The 18,014-nt window shown below is 50.2% G+C and overlaps 1 protein-coding gene across 1 annotated transcript in view; it reads right to left on the bottom strand.

Annotated features, from left to right (window-relative positions):
• NLRP2 (NLR family pyrin domain containing 2) overlaps positions 1-18,014 on the bottom strand; it is a 32,016-nt gene extending 14,002 nt beyond the window's left edge. Inside the window, exons 1-7 of the mRNA XM_021931446.2 lie at positions 17,979-18,014; positions 12,067-12,365; positions 8,532-8,576; positions 5,587-5,658; positions 3,665-3,733; positions 1,618-3,184; positions 169-339 (exon numbers count right to left, since the gene is read on the bottom strand). Coding sequence (XP_021787138.2) covers positions 169-339; positions 1,618-3,184; positions 3,665-3,733; positions 5,587-5,658; positions 8,532-8,576; positions 12,067-12,346 — 2,204 coding nt within the window. The 5' untranslated portion in view covers positions 12,347-12,365; positions 17,979-18,014. The remainder of the gene's footprint in view (positions 1-168; positions 340-1,617; positions 3,185-3,664; positions 3,734-5,586; positions 5,659-8,531; positions 8,577-12,066; positions 12,366-17,978) is intronic.

Raw genomic sequence — 18,014 nt, 5'->3', positions numbered from 1 at the left:
GCAAGTGAGCCGAGATTGTGCCACTGCACTCCAGCACTCCAGCCTGGGCGTCAAGCGAGACTCCATCTCAAAAAAGTCTATGACAGGAATTTGAATATTGTTCCAATATTAAAATTGTAACATTTTCACACCCTTAGGATTTTAGTTCATGAATTAGTGTCTACTTACACCACTCTCTGGAGATGACAGTTGTCAGAGGCTATCTGTTCACACAGGATCTTTACTAGGGAGGCACTCAGAAAGCTATTATTGATTTCTAGACTCATCAGATCCTTATTTGAGCCAAATATGGAACAAAGGTCCGTCCAGAAAGGAAGCATGTCCTGATCATCCTGGGATCTACAGGGAAGAGAAAGGGGTTACATCAATGTAGGTTCATCATGGCTGAAGTATTTAGGGTTTCTCTGGGCATATACCCCTAACAAATAAGTAGAAATAAGTGTAACTGAAAGCTGGACCATTTAATCTTTTGGCACCACCATCGGACAACTCAACACCCAAGAAGCATCACAGAAGAAAGAACCTACTCTTACACAAAAAATCCAACAGAGGGTAAAAATAAGTTAAAATGCTAAGCACAACATTGATAAAAGAATACAGGCCGGGCACGGTGGCTCATGCCTGTAATCCTAGTGCTTTGTGAGGCTGAGGTGGTGGGATCACCTGAGGTCAGGAGTTCGAGACCAGCCTGGCCAACATGGTGAAACCTTGTCTCTGCTAAAAGTACAAAAATTAGCTGGGCGTGGTTGTGGGTGGAGGTAATCCCAGCTACTCGTGAGGCTGAGGCAGGAGAATCATTGAACCTGGTGGGGTGGAGGTTGCAGTGAGCTGAGATCGAGCCACTTCACTCCAACCTGGGCAAAAGAGTGAAACGTTGTCTCAACAACAACAACAAAAAAAATTGTGAATATACATGTCAATAAAAAATATTTAGGCAGGGTGTATGGTACCTCATGTCTGTGATCCCAGTGCTTTGAGAGTTCAAGACCAGCCTGGGCAACATAGTGAGATTCTCTTTAAAAAAAAAAAAAAAAAAAAGTCACTTAAGTTAGCTGAGCACGATGGTGCACACCTAATACCTGTCATCCCAGGTACTCAGGAGCATCACTTGAGCCCAGAAGTTTGAAGCTGCAGTCAGCTATGATTGCACCATTGTACTCCAGCCTGAGCAACAGAGCAAGACCCTGCCTTAAAAAATAGATATTTGGGCTGGGCACGGTGAATCATGCCTGTATTCCCACTTTGGGAGGCTGAGGTAGGTGGATCACCTGAGGTCAGGAGGAGTTCAAGACCAGACTGGCCAACATGGCGAGACTCTGTCTCTACTAAAAATACAAAAACTAGCCGGGCATGGTGACAGGTACCTGTAGTCCCAGCTACTCAGGAGGCTGAGGCAGGAGAATCGCTTGAACCTGGGAGGCAGAGGTTGCAGTGAGCCAAGATCGTGCCACTGTGCTCCAGCCTGGGTGACAGAGCGAGACTGTCTCAAAAAAAAAAAAAAAAGAGTCCAAAAAGAGGGAATTCCTGACCCTAAGCCACAGCACATAGGAGGCTCTGGCCTCTTCCTAAGGGCGCATGGGATGAGGCTAAACGACCAGTCGAGTGAAAGGTTCCTACCTCTCAGCCTCAGCATTGGATTCAGACGCAGCGACATTCTCCGGGAGCGTCTCCTTTCTTATCACCTGCAGTGACATTTTCTCCAAGTTTGGACAGTGCTTGAAGCAGAATGAAGACGGCGCAATGTCTACTGCATTTAAGTGCAGGGATATTTCTTTGAACTGAGCCATCACCTCCTTCACCAGCTCGTCCTCCTGAGACTCGTACAGACAGCAGAGGAGCTCCTTCAGGTCCGCCACCGTGGAATGTCCATTCTTACGACTTATGTCGCATCGCAGCAATTCCTGTTTGATCTCTGGTGACATCCGGCAGCCAAAGGTGGCCTCCAACTCCTTGACTCTCTTCTCATTAGCCAGGCCGAACAAGAAGCGTCCTGCCTGGATCAGGTCGGGGTTCTTGAGTCTTTCTTCTCTGGAAAGCAGCTTCTGCACGTTCCCAATGTCCCAGGCATGGCCGTCCCTGTCCTCCTCCTCCTTCTCCAGGGCGTAGAACAGCGCAGTGAGAAACTGCTGGAAGCTGAGGTGGATGAAGGAGTAGCAGCCTTTGGAGACTCTGTCCTGGCGGAGGATGTCTCTGTCCAGGAACAGGCGGAGGTCGGACTCCTGCACCCCAGCGCTTTCCAGGTCCTCTCCGTGGAGCACGGACATCTGCGCCCACAAACCCTGCGCGGCCAGGAGGCTCAGCGCCCGCAGCGCGCCCCAGAGCTGTGCGCCCTGCGGGAACTGGCTGCAGAGGAAGCGCAGGAACAGCCCCGTGCTGGTGAGGCAGGTGGGGGCCGGGTCCTCCCCCTTCTCCATCTGCAGCTTCAGAGTCGTGCACACGATCCAGCACACCGCGGGCGCCGAGCCCAGCTGGAACAGGGCCGCGTTGCTCCTCATCAACTCAAAGGCACGCATGGCTTGGTCCTCGTCTCCAAAGTGTCTCAGGAAATAGGCCCTCCTGTCCTCCTCCAGGAACCCCTCCACCCTTATGTAGATCGGCTGCTCTGCCACGAACCGGAGGTCCCTCAGGGCCCTGGGCCGCGTGGTGACCAGCAGGGTTGCCTTGGGTAACATCTTCCTCTTCAGCAAACTCCCCAGGAGGACCGGCACTGGCTTCTGCTGCTCCCAGTCCCCGCAGATGTCCTGGATCAGCGCCCCAGGTGGGGCTCCCAGCTCATCAAAACCGTCAATCACAAACAAGATTTTCTGTGCTTGGGCTAGGATGTGTGGAATGTCATCCTGCAGTTCAGGCCAGTCCCTGAAGACCATCTCTGCAAAACTGCACGGGCCTAGGCGGCTGAGCTCCCTGCAGCTGAGGTAGAATGCATATTTGAATTTCTGGATGAGGTTGTCCTCTGTCCAGTCCAGCATTAGTTTATTGGCCAGCGTGGTTTTCCCAAGGCCTGCAGGACTGTGCAGCACCACTGTGTGTGAGAAGGGCCCGGGAAGCACCCTGGGGTTGCTGAATGGGATCAGCATCCTGTATCTCTCAGCCATAACATGGACCTCTTTGCTGTCTCCAGGCCAGCTCTGCCACATCTCCCGGAACTTCGTCTTCAGTATAAGCCTGTACCTATCCTCGTTATCTTTGGTGAGGAGGGAAGGGAGAGAGGATGTAATCAGTTATCCATAGGGAAAACCAGAACAACAAAATGCCTTGTGTTGGCTGGGCGCGGTGGCTCACACTTGTAATCCCAGCCCTTTGGGAGGCCGAGGCAGGCCGATCACCTGAGGTTGGGAGTTCAACACCAGCCTGACCAACATGAAGAAACCTTGTCTCTACTAAAAAATAAGTTAGCTGGGTGTGGTGGAGCACACCTGTATTCCCAGCTACTCGGGAGGCTGAGGCACAATTGCTTGAACCTGGAAGACGGAGGTTGCAGTGAGCAGAGATCATGCCATGGCACTCCAGCCTGGGCAACAAGAGTGAAACTGTGTCTCAATACATACATATATACATACATACATACATAAACGCTTTGTGTTACATAGGAAAGTTAAGAGGACTTCAAGTTTATAAAGAGAAACCTGATCCCAACCTCACTGCAGGAAGATACGGTACAGACCTGACTTTTTTCCTTTGACTTTGAAGACTTCAGTCAGGACGGTGACGTCTTCCTCTGTTTCTGTGCACTCTACAAAATACAAACTCATGTGAACGTGACACAAAATCAGGTGTATTTCCTGTGGAGTCCCAATGAGGGAAAAGGAGTGAAGCTACCAGGACCAGCTGGAGAAACAGATAAAGCAAGTGAGCTACAAATATGTTTTCTGGCCAGGTGTGACGGCTCATGTCTCTAATCCCAGCCCTTTGGGAAGCTGAGGTGGGCGGATCACTTGAGCTCAGGAGTTCCAGACCAGCCTGGCCAATACAGAGAAACCCCGTCTTTACTAAAAATGCAAAAAGTAGCCAGGCGTAGTGGTGCACAGCTACTTGGGAGGCTGAGAGGCGTGAGAACTGCTTGAACCTGGGAGGTGGAGGATGCAGTAAGAGATCCAGCGCTCCAGCCTGGGCAACAGAGCAATACTCCATCTCAATAAAACAAGCTTTCTTCGATGGTTTAGAACATACAAACAAGAGGAAACAGGTCAGCTACAGGTTTTTTTTTTTTTTTTTGAGACAGTCTCGCTGTCGCCCAGGCTGGAGTGCAGTGGCGCAATCTTGGCTCACTGCAACCTCCGCTTCCCGGGTTCAAGTGATTCTCCTGCTTCAGCCTCCCGAGTAGCTGGGATTACAGACATGTGCCACTGCATCTGGCTAATTTTTGTATTTTTAGTAGAGACGGGGTTTCGTCATGTTGGCCAGGCCAGTCTAGAACTACTGACCTCAGGTGATCCACCCACCTCAGCCTCCCAAAGTGCTGGGATTACAGGCGTGAACCACTGCGCCGGGCCAGGTCTGCTTTTATGGTCCAGGAGATATGGTCCAAGATGTTTAGCCTTCCTGACCAGATCACACACACAGCTGCTCACAAACTCCCTGCTTGTCATGAAACGCCTCAGTTTATCAAACACGTCTGCTGAAGGAAGATGTCAAGTTAAACCGCCTGTTGACTTGACCTTATCCATCAGCCCAAGCCCTATTCTATAAAATCTGCAGGAAGCTGTGGTCTCCTGGCAGTGAGCTTCTCTCGTGACAGCCTGCCTGCTGTGGTCTGCCAATGTCTTCTCCTACTTTCTCCAATAAATCTGCCTTTCTTTACCTACGATTGTCTTGATAAATTTCTTTACCCGTCGTGCCACCAAGCACTATTCACCCCCATTTCCTGCTGAAGCATGACAGACAGCAGGCTCCACAGTGCCCCCAGTCTCACTGGAATTCTTTGTCAAGATTGTGTGCTGGGAATGACATTGGCCATGTCTAGAGAGATGAACAGGGCAAACGATTCCTTCAACCAAGTTACTCACCTCTATTCTACAGAGCCGTAACAAGAAATACTTGCTCTATCAAAAGTCAATGTGGGCTAGGTACAGTGGCTTACACCTGTAATCCTAGCACTTTGGGAGGCCGAGGCAGGTGGATCACCTGAGGTCAGGAGTTTGAGACCAGCCTGACAAACACGGTGAGACCCTATGTCTACTAAAAAAAAAAAAATTAGCCAGATGTGGTGGTGGGCGCCTATAATCCCAGCTACTTGGGAGGCTGAGGCAGGAGAATCGCTTGAACCTGGGAGGTGGAGGTTGTGGTGAGCCAAGATCACGCCATTGCACTCCAGCCTGGGCGACAGAGAAACTCCATCTCAAAACAAAAACAAAACTGCACCATGCTCCTAACTTTCTACAGACTGGTTCTAATTCTCCGCAACATTTGTTCTGCCCGCTATGCTTATGGAAGGGAGGTTGGAATTCTCCAGGAGACAGTAGGCAGATTAAGAATAGTGGAGGAAAAGATCGGAAAGAGACAGGGTTCTTAAAAGGAACAGGAGAAAGCAGCAAGAAGGGGCAGCTTCCCTCAGCTGACTCCAGCATCGGAGGTCCTGTCACCCACCTAGTGTTCCTGCTTTGAAACGCTCCAGCATTTCCTCCACGTCTACAGGTTCTCTTTCTTTCCGTGTTATCCCTGAAGAAAAAGGGGGGGCATTACTGGCCTGTTGCTGTGCTGGCAGTGGGCCTCCAAGATGGCTCAAGTGCGACCACTGAGTCTCAATAGTTAAGCCTAGATGAGGTAATTTACTAGATTACTAAAAAGGATGTTGGCGAGGTACTGGATGTAAAAGTGCAAGTACATTAGGCCATGATCCCAGGTTTAGGTGCCTTTCTGGTGCGAATTCTAAAAGTTCAGAACTCAAGGTGTGAAAAACAGACACACACACAGTACTCACGCATAAGGTCACTGGAACGGCTTTGAGGATTAACTGCCTAATTTTTCTTGAGACGGAGTTTCGCTCTTGTCGCCCGGGCTGGAGTGCAGTGGCGCGATCTCGGCTCACTGCAACCTCTGCCTCCTGGGTTGAAGTGATTCTCCTGCCTCAGCCTCCTGAGTAGCTGGGACGACGGGCATGCGCCACCATGTCCGGCTAATTTTGTATTTTTAGTACAGACAGGGTTTCTCCATGTTGGTCAGGCTGGTCTCGAGCTCCCAACCTCAGGTTATCTGTCTGCGGGGCCTAACTCCCTAGTTTCTGATGAGGTAGATAAATTTAAAATGAACTGGGACAGAATATAAGTACAAGGTGGAATCAGTCGGGTGGGGTGGCTCACGCCTGTAATCCCAACACTTTGGGAGGCCGACGCAGGTGGATCATTAAGTCAGGAGCTTGAGACCATCCTGGCCAACAGGGTGAAGCCCCATCTCTACTAAAACACAAAAAATTAGCCGGGCATGGTGGTGAGCAACTGTAGTCCCAGGTACTTGGGAGGCTGAGGCAGGGGAATTGCTTGAACCCAGGAGGCGGAGACTGAAGTGAGCCACGATTGCGCCACTGCGTTCCAGCCTGGCAACAAAGCAAGTGAGACTCCATCTAAAAAAAAAAAAAAAAAAAAAAAGAACAAGGTGGAATCCTAATATCTGCAGCTTAACCCTGGATAATGAAGGGGCGAGTCCATGGAACTCCTGAAAAGATGTTGGGGAGGCAGCTGGACACGGGCATGTGACCCTCAGAACAAAGGCTGGTCTGAGAAGAGCCTTTAGAGTCTTCACCACCAGGCGCGGTGGCTCACGCCTGTAATCCCAGCACGTTGTGAGGCCGAGGCAGACAGATCACTTGAGCTCAGGAGTTCGAGACCAGCCTGGCCAACATGGTGAAACCCTGTCTCTACTGAAAATACGAAAATTAGCCAGGCGTGGTGGTAGGCGCCTGTAATCCCAGCTCCTAGGGAGACTGAGGCAGGAGAATCTCTTGAACCTGGGAGGCGGAGGCTGCAGTGAGATTGTACCACTGTACTCTAGCCTGGGTGACAGAGCAAGACTGTCTCAAAAAAGGTCTTCACGAGGCCGGGCACAGTGGCTCACACCTATAATCCCAGCACTTTGGGAGACTGAGGCAGGTGGATCACGAGGTCAGGAGTTCGAGACTAGCCTGACGAACATGGTGAAATCCTGTCTCTACTAAAATTACAAAAATTAGCCAGACGTGGTGGCGGGTGCTTGTAATCCCATCTACTCCGGAGGCTATGGCAAGAGAATCTTTTGAACCCGGGAGGCGGAGGTCAGAGGTTACAGTGAGCCAAGATCATGCCACTGCATTCCATCCTGGGTGACAGCGTGAGACTGTCAAAAAAAATAAAAATAAAAATAATACTAAAAAAATAAAAGTCTTCATGGCCAGGTGTGGTGAATCATGTCTGTAACCCCAGCACTCTGGGAGGCCAAGGTGGGAGGATCACTTGAGACCAGGAGTTTGACACCATATCTGGCAACACAGTGAAACTGTCCCCACCAAAAATACAAATATTAGTCAGGTGTGGCAGGGCACACCTGTAGTCCCAGCTACTCAGGAGGCTGAGGTAAGAGGATCTCTGGAGCCTGGAAGGCTGAGGCTGCAATGAGCTATGATTGTGCCACCACAATCAAGCCAGGGCAACAGAGCAAGATCCTATCTCAAAAAAAAAAAATCTTCAGGATATAAGTAGCTGGTAAGGGCCAGGTGTCATGGCTCACACCTGTACCCCAGCACTTTGGGAGGATGAGGTGGGAGGACTGATTGAGCTTAGTAATTCGAGACCAGCCTGGACAACATAGCAAGACCCTGTTTCTACAAAAAGTGAAAAAATTAGCCAGGCGGGGTGGCAAGTGCCTGTGGTCCCAGCTACTCAGGAGGCTGAGGCAGGAGGATCGCCTAAGCCTGGGTGGTCAAGGCTGCAGTGAGCCGTGATTGCACCACTGCACTCCAGCCTAAGTGACAGAGCAAAGTCCTGTTTCAAAAAAAAAAAAAAAGGCCAGGTGTGGTGACTCACGCCTGCAATTCCAGCACTCTGGGAGGCTGAGGTGGGCAGATCACTTGAGGTTAGGAGTTCAAGACCAGCCTGGCCAACATAGTGAAACCCCATCTCTATAAAAACCACAAAAATCTAGCCAGGCCTGGTGGTGGGTGCCTGTAATCCCAGCTACTCCAGAGGCTGAGGCAGGAGAATTGCTTGAACCCGGGAGGCGGAGGTTGCAGTGAGCTGAGATTGTGCCACTGCACTCCAGCCTAGGCGACAGAGCAAGACTCCATCTCAAAAAAGAAAAGTCTCTAGCTTATCCAGTTTCAAAGGCCAAGCTTACCCTTCCCCACTTTGTATGTATTTATAGATTTCCAACAAATGCTACCGTGTTTCAGCTTCCCAGGGCTTACTGCTACCCACCTGTGTGACCGGCTCCGTCCTGGGAGCAGGGATGAGAAGTCCGGCATTTCTTTACATTCTTAGTAGTCAGCACAGTCTCTTCTTAAAACAAAGCCTCAAGTCCCCAAATCTCACATGAAGAATAAAAGTCGTAAATGAGTAACTTACCTAATGATAAAGGCTTGTTTTTATTAAATGATTTCAAAGCTGCCTCTGAAAAAGGAAAACGGGGGGTGGGGGGGAGATTTTGCATTTTAATATAAACTCAAGATTTTATCACCTTCATAAAAGACAACACTTAGAACTGGATCACTTGGTCTTTTATATCCTCCCAGTTCAAAATGCTTGCATCTTTTTTTTTTTTTGAGACAGTCTCACTCTGTCACCCAGGCTGGAGTGGCAAGATCTTGGCTTACTGCAACCTCTGTCTCCCAGGTTCAAGCGATTCTGCTGCCTCAGCCTCCTGAGTAGCTGGGACTACAGGCACGCACCACCATGCCTGGCTAAGTTTTATATTTTTAGTACAGATGGGGTTTCACCATTTTGGCCAGGCTGGTCTCAAACTCCTGACATCATGATCCGTCTACCTTGGCCTCCCAAAGTGCTGGGATTACAGGCATGAGCCACCGCTCCTGGCCGCTTGTATCTTTTAGCCAGCATCCTAGATCTGCAGATAGGCTCAACGCACTCGAGCCTTAGCACAATCTTCTTTGTAGTTTTAGCCTTTTTCCAGAAAATTGGCTTAGTCTGCCCACCGTAATCACTCTGCTTCCTGCCATAACACTGCTTCCCCTAGGCACACCAAAATCCTTGCCCTGTGTCACTCTGTGGGGATGGTGCTTGCCACACCTCACAGAAAGTCTGGCGGGTTTTAGGAACATTCACCATGTTTGTGTGAGCGCGATCGGCACAGAAAGAAACTCTGCATCTTTTTCAGAGCCCCGACCCTCTTAAGTTTACAACTCTCTGGGTTTTCTTCTCCTATTTTCAAACTTGTAAACTCCGGAGGCCAGCTAGAGGTAAAAACCCTCGGCTGGGCATGGTGGCTCACGCCTGTAATCCCAACACTGGGAGGCCGAGGTGGGCAGATCAAGGTGGGCAGATCACCTGAGATCGGGAGTTTGAGATCAGTCTGGCCCACATGGTGAAGCCCCATCTCTACTAAAATACAAAAATTAGCGAGCGTGGTGGTAGGCGCCTGTAATCCCAGCTGCTTGGGAGGCTGAGGCAGGAGAATCGCTCCCTCCCGGGAGGCGGAGGTTGCAGTGAGCCGAGACCGTGACATTCTACTCTAGCCTGGGCGCTAAGAGTGAAACTTCGTCTCAAAAAAACCAAAAAAAAACAGGTCGGGCGCGGTGGCTCACGCCTGTAATCCCAGCACTTTGGGAGGCCGAGGCGGGCGGATCACAAGGTCAGGAGATCGAGACCACGGTGAAACCCCATCTCTACTAAAAAATACAAAAAACTAGCCGGGTGAGGTGGTGGGCGCCTGTAGTCCCAGCTGCTCCGGAGGCTGAGGCAGGAGAATGGCGGGAACCCGGGAGGCGGAGCTTGCAGTGAGCTGAGATCCGGCCACTGCACTCCAGCCTGGGCCACAGAGCGAGACTCGGTCTCAAAAAAAAAAAAAAAAAAAACAAACCCTCACCCATCCATTAAAGATAGGAAATATTATGCTAAGAAGTGATCTCCAACTGAAATAAAACTGGCAATTTTTAAAGAAGAGAGGATTTCCTTAAGGTTGAAGAGTATTCCATTGTGTAATTAGTATCAATTTTTTTTTTTTTTTTGAGAGGGAGTCTTGCTCCGTCACCCAGGCTAGTGCAATGGTGCAGTCTCAGCTCACTGCAACCTCCAAGTCTCTGGTTCAAGTGATCCTCCTGCCTCAGCCTCCCAAGTAGCTGGGACTACAGGTGCCCACCACCACGCCTGGATAATTTTTTTGTATTTTTAGTAGAGACAGGGTTTCACCACGTTGGCCAGGCTGGTCTCAAACTCCTGGCCTCAAGTGATCCACCCGCCTTGGTCTCCTAAAGTGATGGGATTACAGGTGTGAGCCACCGTGCCCAGCCTACCATATTTCCTTTTTGAGGCTTGGGGTCCCAATAATCTCATAACCCAGGCAGTAGGCAGTGTACCCAACAGGCACCACATTTTCCATTCATCCAGTGATGGTCACTTAGACTGACTCTATCTTGGTAACTGTAAATAAAGCTGCACTGGCCAGGCACTGTGGCTCATGTTTCTGATCCCAGGACTTTGGGAAGCCAAGTCAGGAGGATCAGCTGAGCCCACAGGAGTTTCAGACCAGCCTCAGCAACATGGTGAAACCCTGTCTCCACAAAAAAAATACAAAGATCAGCGAGGCGTGGCAGGAGGCTATGGTGGCAGGATTGCTCGAGTCTGGGAGGTCGAGGCTGCAGTGAGCTGTGATTGCCCCAGTGTACTCCAGCCTGAGCCACAAAGTGAGACCCCGTTTCAAAAAAAAGTATAGCCAGGTGGCGGCTCACGCCTGTAATTCCAACACATTGGGAGACTGAGGCAGTTTGATCACGCAATCAGGAGTTCAAGACCAGCCTGTCCAACATAGTGAAATCCTGTCTCTATTAAAATACAAAATTTAGCCAGGCACAGTGGCAGGTGCCTGTATAATCCCAGCTACTCAGGAGGCCGATGCAGGAGAATCGCTTGAACCCGGGGGGTGGAGGTTGCAATGAACTGAGATTGCGCCACCGCACTCCATCCTGCATGACAGAGTGAGACTTGTTTCAAACAAACAAAAAGTGTAAAATAAAGTTATGGGGTAGAAAGTGGAGTTGTTTTAAATGCACTAGCTGGCTGGGTGCGGTGGCTCACGCCTGTAATCCCAACATTTTGGGAGGCCAAAGTGGGCAGATCACGAGGTCAGGACATCGAGACTATCCTGGCTAACATGGTAAAACCCCATCTCTATTTAAAATACAAATAAAATCAGCCAGGCGTGGTGGGACGTGCCTGTAATCCTGGCTACTCGGGAGGCTGAGGCAGGAGAATCGCTTGAACCCAGGAGGTGGAGGTTGCAGTGAGCTGAGATCATGCCACTGCACCCCAGCCTGGGTGACAGAGCAAGATCCTCTCTCAAGAGAGAAATGACCACAGTTCATGTGCATTTTATGGTCATTTTTAATTGTCTTTGCGCCCATTATTTTTGATCTGGGATTGTATAAATCCACAGATATGTCAGGCCAACGGTACGATCCCTGAAAGGGATAGAAACAGGTCGAAAATAAGGACCAGGACAGACACCAGAGTTGATGAAGATCTAGCACCTGCGTTCAGAACAAGCCGTCCCTCTCTAGCCTCAATGCCATTTCTTTTTTGAGACGGAGTTTTGCTCGTTGCCCAGGCTGGAGTGCAGTGGCGTGATCTTGGTTCACAGCAACCTCCGCCTCCCAGGTTCAAGGGATCCTCCTGCCTCAGCCTCCCGAGTAGCTGGGATTACACGTGTCTGCCACCACGCTCGGCTAATTTTTATATTTTTACTAGAGATGCAATTTCACCATGTTGGTCAGGCTGGTTTCAAACTCCTGACCTCAGGTGATCCACCCAAGTCGGCCTCCCAGAGTGCTGGGACCACAGGCGTGTGCCACCGCGCCTGGCCTTCTGAAAGTCCTGGAGAGGTCGCCTGCTTCCTCCTAGGACACAGGGTGGACCAATTTCTGCTCACCTCTGAGTTCGTCCTTTGCTCTCTCAGACAGATCCACTCGGTGCATCTTTTCAAAGACCTGGATGGTCGCCAACTCCGTCCAGTAGCTGTGACAATGGCTGATGAGGATTTCCGCCAGTTGCTTCCCATCCGCCTCGTCTACCTCCTTCTGGGGGATCTTCTGGACTTCATTTCCCAAGGAGACTGTCCTGAGCAGAGACTTGAACTTGCTCAGCTCATCCTGGCTGAGCTGCTCCAGGAGAGCCTGCAGGTTGAAGTTCACCTCGGTCGAAGACACCATCTTGTCCCACGTGGGAGTTCTGATGAGAATTAAGGGAGGAATGGAGAGGGATGGTGATCAGCACTCCTGTCTCAATGCCAGTCCCCTCTGTGCCATGAACAAGGGCACCCTCACATTACCCTGCTTCTTCAAGAACAAACTCCCAGCCTGGGCAACACAGTGAGACCCCCATCTCCACAAAAAATAAGTTAGCAGTGGCTGGTGGTGCATGCCTATAGTCCCAGCAACTCAGGAGGCCGAGGTGGGAGGATCGCTTGAGCCTGGGAGATTGAAACTGCAGTGAGGCTTGATTGTGCCACTGCACTCCCATCTGGGCAACAGAGTGAAACCTAATCTCGTTTCACTTTTATTTACTTATTTTTGAGACAGTTTCACTCTGCTGCCCTGGTTGGAGTTCAGTGGTGTGATCTCAGCTCACTGCAACCTCCGCCTCCCAGGTTCAAACAATTCTCCTGCCTCAGTCTTCCGAGTAGCTGGGATTATGGGCACCCACCACCACACTCAGCTACTTTATTTTTTTATTTTTTTTGAGACGGAGTGTCACTGTCACCCTGGCTGGAGTGCATTGCTACAATCTCAGCTCACTGCAACCTCCACCTCCCGGATTCAAGCAATTCTCCTGCCTCAGCCACCCGTGTAGCTGGGATTACAGGTGTTCACCACTATGCCCAGCTAATTTTTGTATTTTTAGTAGAGATGGGGTTTCACCAAGTTGGCCAGGTTGGTCTCGAACTCCTGACCTCCTGATTCGCCCGCCTCGATGCCCAGCTAGTTATTTTAATTGCAAAATAACCTGTTAGGGTTTTCCCTGAGGGACTGCTCAGGCTCTAAAAGTTAGCCTATGAAGTAAAAACACTCTCTCATTACAACAAAGCAGTAACACAACAATGAAAGGACAAGCATAGATCGGATGAGGAAGTGGAAAGCTATGTGGATCACCCAGGAGATAAGACACTTCATGAAAACTGGGGTGAATGTGAAAATGCAAACACACAGCCAGGCACGGTGGCTCACGCCTGTAATCCCAGCACTTTGGGAGCTGAGGCAGGTGGATCACGAGGTCAGGAGATCAAGACCATCCTGGCTAAAACAGTGAAACCCCGTCTCTACTAAAAATAAAAAAAATTAGCCGAGTGTGGTGGTGGGCACCTGTAGTCCCAGCTACCCGGGAGGCAGAGCTTGCAGTGAGCTGAGATGGCGCCACTGCACTCCAGCCTGGGTGACAGAGTGAGACTTCGTCTCAAAAAAAAAAAAAAAAAAAAAAAAAAGAAAATGCACACACATGGAGACCTCTCAGAAGTGATCCAGGACCTCACTTTGCCCTCTGGTCTTGCAGTGGCAAAGACAATGGTTTGTCAAGCATTTGAGAAGCAGTGGCCTCAGGCTAGGGCGGGGCAGCAAGGCTGGGGCAGAGCGGCCTCAGCAATTCACTGTGCCGGTGTGCTAGGGTTTGCTTTTTTGAGACAGAGTTCAAAAAACTCCCCAGGCTCGAGTATAATGGTGCAATCTCGGTTTTCTGTAACCTCCGCGTCCCAGGTTCAAGCGACTCTCCTGCCTCAGCCTCTTGAGTAGCTAGGATTGCAGGTATCGGCCTCCACGCTAGGCTAATTTCTGTAATTTTAGTAGAGATGGGGTTTTGCCATGTTGGCCAGGCTGGTCTCGAACTCCTGACCTCAAGAGATCTGAACCACCTCAGCGCCGCAAGGTGTTGGGATCACAGGCATGAGCCACCGCATCTGGCCAACACTGTTTATTACTTAACCACTCTTTTTGGCTCTGGCCACTCCCCAGGTGGGCTGGATTCACAGAGAATAGATGGAAAACAAAGAGCTAGTGAATGGACGTTACTTAAATGGAAGTAAAACGGCAAGTTTAATTAAAACAGGCCTGAGGCTGGGCCTGGTGGCTCACGCCTGTAATCCCAGCACTTTGGGAGGCTGAGGCAGGTAGATTGCCAGAGGTCAGGAGCTCGAGACTGTCAGGCCTCTGAGTCCAAGCCGAGCCATCACATCCCCTGTGACTTGCACATATATATGCCCACCCGGATGGCCTGAAGTAACTGAACAATCACTAAAGTGAAAATGCCCTGTCCCTGCCTTAACTGATGACATTCCACCACAAAAGAAGTGAAAATGGCCGGTCCTTGCCTTAAGTGATGACATTACCTTGTGAAATTCCTTCTCCTGGCTCATCCTGGCTCAAAAAGCTCCCCCACTGAGCACCTTATGACTCCCACTCCTGCTGGCCAGAGAACAACCCGCCTTTGACTGGAATTTACCTGCCCAAATCCTATAAAACGGCCCCACCCCTATCTCCCTTCACTGACAGACTCTTTTCGGACTCAGCCCGCCTGCACCCAGGTGATTAAAAAGCTTTATTGCTCACACAAAGCCTGTCTGGTGGTCTCTTCACATCGACGCGCATGACAGAGACCAGCCTGGCCAATATGATGAAACCCCGTCTCTACTAAAAGTACAAAAATTAGTCGGGTGTGGTGACACATGCCTGTAGTCCCGGCTACTTGGGGGGCTGAGGCTGTGGTGAGCCATTGAACTCCAGCCTGGGGCAACAAGAGTGAAACTGTCTCAAAAAAAAAAAAAAAAAAAAAAAAAAAAGAGCTTGAAGATGAGTTAGAGGTGGAGCCTGGTCTCAGGACACAGGTGTGTGGCTTTTACTTTACTGAAGCTGGCTGGGGCCCGTGGCTCACACCTGTAATCCCAGCACTTTGGGAAGCCAAGGCGGGAGGATCGCTTAGAGTTTCAGACCAGCCTGGCCAACATGGCAAAACTCTGTCTCTACAAACAAACAAAAAAAGTGCTGGGCATAGTGGCATGCACCTGTAGTCCCAGCTACTCAGGATGCTGAGGCGGGAGGATCACCTGAGCTAGGGAAGTTAAGGCTGCAGTGAGCTGTGATCGCACCACTGCACTCCAGCCTGGTAAAACAGAAACACAACACTGGGGGTGGTGGCTGAGGCTTGTAATCCCCGCACTTTGGGAGGCTGGGGGTGGTGGCCGACGCTTGTAATCCCCGCACTTTGGGAAGCTGGGGTGGCTCACGCCTGTAATACCAGCACTTAGGGAGGCCGAAGCGGGAGGATCACCTGAGGTCTGGAGCTTGAGACCAGCCTGGCCAACATAGTGAAACCCTCTATTGACTAAAAATACGAAAACTAGCTGGACATGGTGACAGGCGGCTGTAGGCCCAGCTACTTAGGAGGCTGAGGTACGAGAATTGCTTGAACCTGGGAGGTGGAGGTTGCAGTGAGCTGAGGTAGCGCCATTGCACTCCAGCCTGGGAAACAGAGCTACTTTGTCTCAACAACAACAACAAAATTATATATATATAGCAGTAGCAACAAAACTTTACAGACAGGGTGTAACACCTCTCTATATGCTAGCTGTGAATAACGTGAGAATGACAACTAGCATAGGTATTTGCATAAGACTCAGGTCCAGAAGCTGGAATAGAATGAGGATAAGAGGCTCCACCACCTCAATGAATAGAAGACAACCACAGCATCTGACCTGTTCCATTTTTTTTTTTTTTTAGCTCTATTCTAAATCCCCCAAGAGAACAGAAATAAAAGCACACAAACTTATCCTCTTATGAACCAATGTAAACTAGAGACACTCTAGATCTAAGCATCTGCTACTCCTTCCCAAGTCAGAACCACTGAATTTTTTTTTTTTTTTTTTTTGAGACAGTTTCTCTCTTGCTGCCCAGGCTGGAGTGCAGTGGCATGACCTCGGATCCCCACAACCTCCACCTCCCGGGTTCAAGGGATTCTCCTGCCTCAGCCTGAGGAAAGAGAAACCCTCTCATATTGTTTTATACTCAGTACTTGTTTCAAGAAAAAAAACCGGGAGGTAAAACCAAAGACAGGCAGCCCGGCACCAAGCCCAGAACCAGGCCTGGGTCTGCCTGGCCTAAACCCAGTAGTTAAAAATCAACTCATGACTTAGAAACCGATGTTCCTGACGTTGTAGAGAAGAACATTGTGATACTCCCTGCCCTGTTGTTTCTCTGACTACCAGTGCATGAAACCCCCGTTCTGTATCCCCCAGATTGCTTAATCACAACCCTTTCATAAGAAATCTTTAGTGTTGTGAGCCCTTAAAAGGGACAGAAATTGTGCACTTGGAGAGCTCGGATTTTAAGGCAGTAGCTGGCTGATGCTCCCAGCTGAGTAAATCCCTTCCTGCTACAACTGGGTGTCTGAGAGGTTTGGTCTGTGGCTGGTCCTGCTATAAGCCTCCCCAGTAGCTGGGATTACAGGCATGCTCCACCATGCCCACCTCATTTTATACTTTTAGTGGAGACGGGGTTTCTACATGTTGGTCATCACCTCAGGTGATCTGCCCGCCTTGCCCTCCCAAAGCGTTGGAATTACAGGTGTGAGCCACTGAGACCGGCAGAACCACTGAACTTCTAACAGAAGACAAGATTTAGGGCTCACTGTGGTGGCTCTTTGCCTGTAATTCCAGCAATTTCTAAAGAGTCTGAGGTGGTAGTGATTCTGGAGCCCGGGAGTTAGAGACCAGCTTGGGCAACATACTAACACACTACATCTAGTGAGTCTCTACAAATAGTGATATTATTATTTAGCCATAACAGATGTGGTGGCACCCTCCCACGGTCCCAGCTACTTCAGAGGCTCAGGTGCGAGGATTTGCTATACCAAGAGGTCATGCCCAGTGAGCTGAGATCCTGCCACAGTGCTCCAGCCTGGGGAAACAGAGTAAGACCCTCAAAAAAGAAAACAAACAAAAAACGAAAAAAGACAACTCCAGGTTCCAGCAAGAGAAGAAAAGCTATTCACTGCTTCTAAGCATGGTGGTCTACGCCTGTAGTCCCATTACCAAGAGGTTATATTGAAAATCGCTGAACTCTGGGAAGTGTTCCGCCTGAAACCTGATACTGGTATAATTCACTGCTCGTCTACCGACGGAGCAAGACCGCCTCCTCAAGAAAAAAAAAAGAAAGAAAGAAAAAGGACCGTGGCTCACTGAAACCGCATTTTGGGAGGTCGAGGCGGTGACTCACAAGGTCAGAGGATGGAGACCACCCCCTAACACGGGTGAAACCCCGCCTCTACCAAAAAAATGCAAAAATTAGCTGGGCGCAGTGGCGGCGCCTGTAGTCCCACGCTACCGAGGCTGAGGCAGGAGAATGGCGGGAACCCGAGGCGGAGTTTGCAGTGAGCTGAGATCTCCCACTGCACCCCAGCCTGGGCGACACAGCTGTGACTCCCTGTCTCAATTTAAAAAGGTCAAGGTGGCTCAAGCCTGTAATCCCAGCACTTTGGGAGGCCGGGGAGACGGGCGGATCACGCAGGTCAGGAGATCGAGACCATCCTACACACGGTGAAACCCCGCCTCTACTAAAAATACAAAACTTAGCCGGGCTGGGCGAGCGTGGCGCCTGTAGTCCCAGCTACTCAGGAGGCTGAGGCAGGAGAATGGCGTAACCCAGGGAGGTGTGGAGCTTGCAGTGAGCTGAGATCCGGGCCACTGCACTCCAGCCTGCCATGACAGTGAGCCAGACTAAAAAAAAAAAAAGAGAAATTTTACCAACTGTGGAAGGGAGAAATAAAGAAATGAAGTTGCAGAGCTGCCGGAGAGCTACTCACCTCCTAACACCTGGCACCACCCTCGGGCGCACTGAG

The sequence above is a fragment of the Papio anubis genome, chromosome 20 (assembly GCF_008728515.1).
Source record: "Papio anubis isolate 15944 chromosome 20, Panubis1.0, whole genome shotgun sequence".
Lineage (NCBI taxonomy): Eukaryota > Metazoa > Chordata > Mammalia > Primates > Cercopithecidae > Papio > Papio anubis.
The sequence above is the reverse complement of the archived record's forward strand: the minus strand, read 5'-3'. Positions and strand labels throughout refer to the sequence as shown.